Here is a 7,670-nt window from a genome sequence, read left to right on the forward strand (position 1 = left end):
TCCAATAACATTCATAAGGTAGTCTAGTTTGAGTGTAGTATCGCGTGTCAACTAAAGTCAAGAATGCTCTTGGTTTAGCCACCACACTACGTCCTAAAAAGGCCAAGGTGGGTTAAGGGTAACTAAGGTCCACGGCTTCACGGGACACTCACATTGAAAATAATAACGTCGACATGAATGCTCATGACAACAAGAGTACTACCTTCCGTGAGGCCTCCACCGAGTAGGGTTATCACATGTACACATGGTCCAAGAATGCTCTTGGTATGGCACTATGATTATACCCCGTCCTATCTTATATTTCCCTCAAGTCCGGGTTAGGACTTATCTCACCACTCACGTTAAAAGAAAGAAGAAAGAAATAGGAGAAAACATATATACACGTATTTCCATCTTTTATTTTTTGATTTTTTTGATTTTTTAAGCAAGTTTAAAGCACAAAATTTAAACAAAGCCAAGTTAGGCTTAACCCGCTTAAGGCAATTCCCCAGTGAAGTCGCCATTTCTGTTGCGTCATTTTTCGGAGATCAAGGCTATTTGACACTACAAGAAAATCTGCATTTTGCGACACTTCATTTGCGACCCTTACCTTAAAACTGCCTCAAAGTATACATTTGCGACAGTTTCTGCGACCCTTAAGGCCAACCGCCGCAGGTTTGAGAAATATTGCGACCCTTACCAAACAGCCGCAGGTAACAAATAAAATTAAAAGAAAAAGAAAAGAAAATTGACACATTCAAGACAAAACGAAGGCGCCTATTACTTTTTCATTCCCACACTTTTTTTTGGTGAAAATTTCATTCCCCCACTTTTCACTTGCCGCCTACATCCCGAAAAAACCCAATCAATTCTTTTAATCTTTCATCCCCACAAAAAACCCCATCAGTTTTATCTCTAAAACCTAATCCCCATAGGTCTGTTCCCCTTTGTTACCAGATTCATAAGAAGCGAAACACACCATTTTGGAAAAGGGTTTTTGATTCCGTTCCAATATCATCATCAGACACGTGATAGATAACAGCAGCAAACACCAGATTTCTCTCGCTCCGCTCTCTCCTTCGATCGGTTAACTCGTATGTCTCATTTTCCTTTCAATCCCTAAAATCGATTTTTTATTTGCTCTTTAATTTTCCCCTTTTTTATTACCCAATTTGATTTGTTTTTCGTGTAATTTTTATCGATTTTTATTGTTCTAATTTCTGATTATGTGTTTTCGTCAACCCCATGATTTTTAAGCTTATAAAGTTTATACCTTGATTTGTTTTCGCTAATTAATCAATTGGGTTTTTTTAGGGTTTATAAATTTGTAAAACTAGTTTTTTTTTCCTTAATTGTTATTGGGTTGTCGATTAAGAGCATTTTTCTTTCTAAGAATCTCAATGTTTGGCTATAAGGGATTTTTTTAAATTATTTTTTTATTATTTACGGCATTTAGTTGATTTTGATTATTGTTTTAGGCTCTGTTTGGATAAAAAGCTTAATTTGCAGCTTATAGTATAAACTCGTACAATGATAAGTGCTTATGTTACATATAAGCTATTTCTATGACAAGATAAATAAAGTTAAATTATTTTTTCGTATAAGTTATGTTTTTTCGCATTTCATAAGCTATATTGGAGAGTTTTTGAAAATAAGCTGAAAACAATTTATGAACATGGTCATAAGCGGTATTCATAAGTTCTCATAAACAGTCTGACAAGTGCTTATGCGAATAGAGAAGTTCAAATAAGCCAATCCAAACAGGCCCTTAGTTTATTACTATTTGTGCCAATGTTCTTCATTCTTTCTATGCTTTTGCTTTTGGTTCTCCATTCAGGACTACTGTTTAGTCTTTTGTATCAAGTCACGACATATTATCAATAATCTTCAAAGTTGTTATTATTTTCCGCTCTCCTTTTATCCAAAATTCCACACCTTCGCCAAATATTATATCAGTACTCTGATTTTCTAGTTTTGTTTTGCTTAGGTTTCAGTAACCATGGCAGATGAAGCACAGATTGATGTGAAGGAGGATGTTCCTGATGTAAGTTTACAAAGTTGATAGTAGTTTTATGTGTTCGTTTCCATGTACATGTTTCATGTGATTGGTTATAAGGCTGTTTAAACAATGTTTGTACATTATATTCTGTGAATTGCCATTTTTGAGTATGGCTTTTTAGTGATTTGTATTCCTCGATGAGTCCTTTGATCAGCTGTGTAATGATTTTGGAATGTTAGATACTTTTCTGGCCATACAACGGGTTCAGATGGGAAAGTGCAATTTGTTTATAAGGTGACTAAGATCGACAAAGTTGTAGAAGGGTTCATCGCAATTTTTATCATTGTTGTAAGTGTGATTTATAACTAATGTTAAATACATTATTTTTTTCTTCTTTAATTTTTTGTAATAGTTTTTCCCAACTAAATAGAGTCGTGCAGGTAACAATTGTGGTTGTCGCAGTGCCAGAAGGTTTACCTTTAGCAGTTACCTTAACGTGAGTACATGTTGCTAGTTTATTTCGTTGTACAATGCAAGATGTAGCCAAAAACTAACCTGGCTGACGTTTATTCTAATCTCTGTAATTTACAATCTCATCAACTTTAATGACAGCCTGGCATACTCGATGCAGAAGATGATGGCAGACAAAGCTTTGGTAAGTATCTTATTTTCTCCAATACTCTTGTAATTTTTGTAACAATCTGCGATATTTAGCGTTAAAACATTTCCTAACAATGATACAGGTCCGAAGGCTATCAGCTTGCGAAACCATGGGCTCTGCTACGACAATTTCCAGTGATAAAACTGGAACTTTGACCTTAAACCAGGTGGGTTCTGTGATCGGAGGATTGGATAGTCCAAGAGGACTCATACCATAATTTAGATTTTTTCTTGTGAACAAATGCTTTGAGTTATTTAATTGATGCAGCTCACATTGGTATTGGATTTTGTTGAAATAGAGTGAAAATGAGACAGACATATGGTTAAACCCTGTGTCTGAACTACACTGCGAAGTCTTTTTTTTATAGGCTCAAAGCAAAAATTACAAATATAAATATAGGCGATTCTATCCCTATTCACTTGATATGATATGCCTATACAATAAGTACATATATCAGAATATATTTTCAACAGATTCATTATAGATTGATAATCTCTTCTCTCTAGAATTTTCAGCTTACATGTGGTCCATTTATCTCTTTGTCCTTATGTGATTGAGTTACTCTTATGACAGAATATAAATATGCTTATTATAACTCTGCTTATTGATTGATACACCTACCTACTTTTCAATCTTTACATTAACTTGATGAAAACATGATTTTTATTTCTTGATTTATTTAAATTTTGTTTTCAATCCATGTTTTAGCTTTTCTTATTTCAGTAGCAGCCAATGATATTGTTGTCACCAGTCTTTGATTTCAAATTAATAGGAAAAAACTATAGGAGAAGTTGATCAATGTTGCTAAAGAGCATCAATGAGGGATTTCATGTTGATCAATGCTAGAGAGGATTAAAAATGATTGGCTGTAGAGTAATTACCCGAATCTAAATTGTTTTATGTTACTTGTATCGGTCTAATAATCATCTGTATGTACATGGACATGCATACACATGTGACTGTGCAAAGTGTACTCGCCGGATTTCTACAGGCTGCCTTTTTTGGGTTTGATTGGTGTCATTTTGGGGTTTTCTACCTGTCAAAGCGGAAGGAGTTTTGGTGCTTTGTGTTGTGATTGACGTAGGCTGATGGGCACATCAAATACTTGAATATGTAGTTATATTATATGCAGTCATTGGCCTTTGTTACCAGCTAAAATCTGAATTTTTTATGCCTAGATTATGTAGTTAGCATGTGTGGCACCTTTGTTTTAAGCTGTTTAGGCACTGTGTTAGCTTTTCAACTCGCTTGTTTTGCTTATCTTGTCCATAAAATAACCATTTTTGTTTCTCAAATTTCTTAGGCATACAATGTTCACAAAAGACTTGCTTATGTGATTGATAAATTTGACAAGAAAGCTATAGAGCAATTAATCGGGTAAGAAATCTAGCTGTCTTTTCATTTTCCTCCATGTATTGCCCTCTACCTTTTTTCTTTGAGGTACTTTTCTATATTAGAATTCATTCACTGTCAATGTATTTTAGAATTCATTCACTGTCAATGTATTTTTCACTTTAAAATGTGTAGGATGTTCTGATCTAGTGTCAAGAAGTTGAAGATCACTAGGGTAGACACATTTAGGAGTTAGAAATATATATATATATATATATATATATATATATATATATATATATATATATATATATATGAAAAGGGCCACCTCTTCAATGATAACAATTAACTTGTCAAAGAAAGAGCTAAATGCATCTGTCAGAAGGTAAGATTGGCTTAATTAGGCTGTTCATGAATATCTGGAAAAGTCTTGAGCTAAGGAGCACGACCCTGGTCTAGTAATTAAAGGTTTTACATGCTAATTGTTAATGGTACTGAATTGGTTGATTTAGTAGCTGGAAAAGTGAAAGCATATACAAATGCCATTATGTCTCATTCTTTTTCACATTCATATTTTTCCATTATAGTGATTTATACTTGGTTTAAACATATGTTAGGTGAAGGAATATTTTTCCATTATAGTGATTTATACTTGGTTTAAACATATGTTAGCTGGAAAAGTGAAAGCATATACGAATGCCATTATGTCTCTTATTTCCATTGTAGCAATATTTGGTCCTTGACATTATCTCTTCATTAAACAAATGAGGTGGTAAACGTATAGCCTGAACACATGAGATAAAAGCATGCTTTTCTTTGAAATTACACATAAAACATATATATGCTTCTATAATGGGTTCACTCAATTTATTATTGATTATATATGTAATTTCACAAGTAGTTATTATATATTCTTGCTTGTAGGAAATAAGAGATGGATGAAAATATAGTACGGGAGATATGTATTCAGTTTCTCATAAAAGCTCCAACGGTCATTTGTCAATGAAACGGCAAAGGAAAAAACTGTAAGTTCCCTTATTTTAGCTTACTCATCCTTTTAATCTCCGAAAGGATATTGTTGTAGGGGAGATTTTTGGGAAGGGGAGTGTTGTTGTGGTGTGTGGCTGTTGGTGGTTTTGTTTTTCGGCCTATAGCTGTTTCAGGTGGGCAGCAGCACCTGCTGCATATATCTGTGGTGTCTGCAGTTTGCTGTCATGTTGTTTAGGGGGCTGGCAACATGGTGTGGATGATGCAGTTCTTTTTCTAGTGCTGTGATGTTTGCCTGTTGTTTTTGGGAATGTTTTTGCTTGGGTTGTCCTGTATTGCGTATACACTGGGACATTGTATTGCTTTTTTCGGCTACATTATCCTCTCCTTGAGGGTCTAGGTGCCTTTAATAATATTTGCTGTTTAAAAAAAAAAATTCTCTGAAATCAAATATCTTGTCATTTAACTGTTAAGCACTAAGCTCCATCGCCTGTTCATTTCATTTCTGCTATAAACTATGTAAATCAAATTTGGTAAAACTCACAAAATTTGCTATGTTATGTTTGTGTGTCTGCAAAATGCTATGTTATGCCAAGATTATTTGGATTTAAAAGTGTTATGTTTACCCTTCATGGTGTCATCAACTTGTTTGTTTTTTATTGCGTGGGCTTTTCATTTTAAACTTCTTTAGGAATTCTATCGGATACCATATATGCAAGTATTCTATAGGATACCATGTATGCAAGTATTGAAATGTTGAAGGTTTAAGCTATATTTGTTCTTATTTTATGTTTCTGTCTTTCAGGCATGGACATGTGGAGGATACAAACGGAAGGGAAATTTATTGGTCTCCATCTTATTACCTTTAGAATCATTTAGAATTAGAATTATTTTAGTTTGTTCTTTTTTATACATATTATACGATGTTTATAAACATCATTTTAGTTGAAACTGTCAATCATAAAATTTGTATTGATCTGGAAGTCATGTCCTGAGTGTTTGATGCCACCTATAATTTTATATGAATGTAAAATTCAAATTTTAGTTTATGGATTAGTTCATATTTTTTTTATTAAGAATTCATATTTTATAATTTATTTTTTATTTTTTTAAATATATTCCACAAATTGCGACAGTTCAAAAGGGTCGCAATGTGTCTGTTTTTTAAATAGTTTTCAACAATTGTGACTGTTATAAACTGTCGCAACACCCCTTTCAAACAAAAAAAATGTACTTTGCGACTGTTTTGAACTGTCGCAATACCCATTGCGGCTGTTGTAGCGGCTGTTTCTTGAACTGTCGCAAAATGCTGTTGCGACCCCAACATCCCTAACAGTTCAAGAACAGTCGCAGTTGTGGATTTGCGACCCTTAGAACAGTCGCAATCCGTCATTTTAAGGGTCGCAAAATGCATTTTTTCTTGTAGTGTGATTAGCGTTTGACTCACTATTTTTATTCACGATTGAACTTTTAATTTTTTTCAAAAGAAAGTGGAAAAAGGTTCAAATACCACATTTTTAAAGATTAAGGGTCCGGGGGTTGGTTATATTTAGGGAAGGTATTAGCACCCTAAATATTCGTAGTACTCTACGAGAACCTCTTGATTTTATTTAACTTTTTGTGCTTAAACTTGCTTACTTCAAAAATGGAATTTTAAATGATTAAAAAAACAAAGACCTAATTATCTACATTTTATTGATTTGTGAGGACGAGTGTCCTTTGCCTACGTACCCGTGAAGGATCAAAATCACGTAGTTCGGGGTTGAAATTGACGTTTGATTGGTTTTGTGTTTTTTATTAGTTTTGAAAAAGTTTTAAAATAAAAAGTCGAGTGGCAAATGAGTATTTGTTTGTATTTTTTAATATTAAAAGGAAAAAAGACTCAAAATATGATTAAATAGATTAAAGTTTGATTAAGAAAGAAAATAAAAAAAAAAACGATCACTTGATTGAAAATCAAGGTTTATTGTGAAAATATTTTTGCGATTTTTGTTATTTGAATGTTTTTGTTGTTTTTGAATATTGAATAGAACATAAAATAAACTAACGTAGAAATAAAAATAAAAGCGTGAGAATTTTGTAGTGACGTTGGATCACCACAAAATCTCCTAACCTAATCTTTTTTTTTTTTTTTTGTATTTTTCGATTTATAAAAGCTGTAAAGAAATAAAAGACACACACGCACACACACACTTTTCTCATTTATATTTACATTGGACCTAAATACATTCTAATTGCTGGAAAATAAATGACAATAATTAAAATGCTAAATAGAAATAAAATAGAATGCTAAAGTGCTAAAAAGAAATAAAAATATAAAAAAAATAAAAGAAAGGGACGACCGAAGGGACAAAATTCCGAAGGGACTTTTCCGAAGGGACAGAAAAAGAGGAAGAAAAAAGAATAGCTCGTCAACACAAGCTAAATGAGGGAGAAGAGAGAAAAATTCTTTGACAACTCAAGAGAACTTTTGGTGTCTTTTGAAGTGTGGAATGAAGGCTTTATTTATAGGTGAGGAGGTTGGTGAGAATGGAAAAGTGGTTTAATGGCTTTTGATGGGGAATTGAATGAGATTGATGGTTTTGGAATGTGAAAGTTGACATGAGGAATCTTGGCCATGAATGGTGGCGCGGCTTAGAAAGAAAATTCTTTTGGACCCCGGACAAATTATTTTTAGACCTATTGGACGCTTGACTAATTAAAATAAAAAAG

General features: G+C 33.2%; 1 protein-coding gene across 5 annotated transcripts; it reads left to right on the plus strand.

The window, feature by feature from the left end:
* Positions 1-541: 541 nt before the first annotated feature.
* Positions 542-6,007, plus strand: LOC146905588 (calcium-transporting ATPase 10, plasma membrane-type-like). 5 transcript variants are annotated; one of them, XR_015017442.1, is made up of 11 exons: positions 577-1,073; positions 1,967-2,023; positions 2,218-2,326; positions 2,419-2,474; positions 2,591-2,633; positions 2,722-2,805; positions 3,943-4,016; positions 4,167-4,229; positions 4,276-4,356; positions 4,896-4,996; positions 5,764-6,007. XR_015017442.1 is itself a non-coding variant. In XM_085722374.1 (8 exons), exons 2-8 carry the CDS (start codon positions 2,013-2,015, stop codon positions 5,825-5,827), a joined length of 441 nt encoding a protein of 146 aa, XP_085578500.1. In that variant the 5' UTR covers positions 583-1,073; positions 1,967-2,012; the 3' UTR covers positions 5,828-6,007. The 5 variants fall into 5 exon arrangements, 2 of the variants coding, with proteins under 2 accessions (XP_085578501.1, XP_085578500.1); XR_015017443.1 differs by lacking the exons at positions 4,167-4,229; positions 4,276-4,356 and having other exon boundaries at positions 542-1,073; XM_085722374.1 differs by lacking the exons at positions 4,167-4,229; positions 4,276-4,356; positions 4,896-4,996 and having other exon boundaries at positions 583-1,073.
* Positions 6,008-7,670: the final 1,663 nt, after the last annotated feature.

This window comes from Medicago sativa, chromosome 7, assembly GCF_051527215.1.
Source record: "Medicago sativa cultivar Bolivia chromosome 7, Bolivia_mono, whole genome shotgun sequence".
NCBI lineage: Eukaryota > Viridiplantae > Streptophyta > Magnoliopsida > Fabales > Fabaceae > Medicago > Medicago sativa.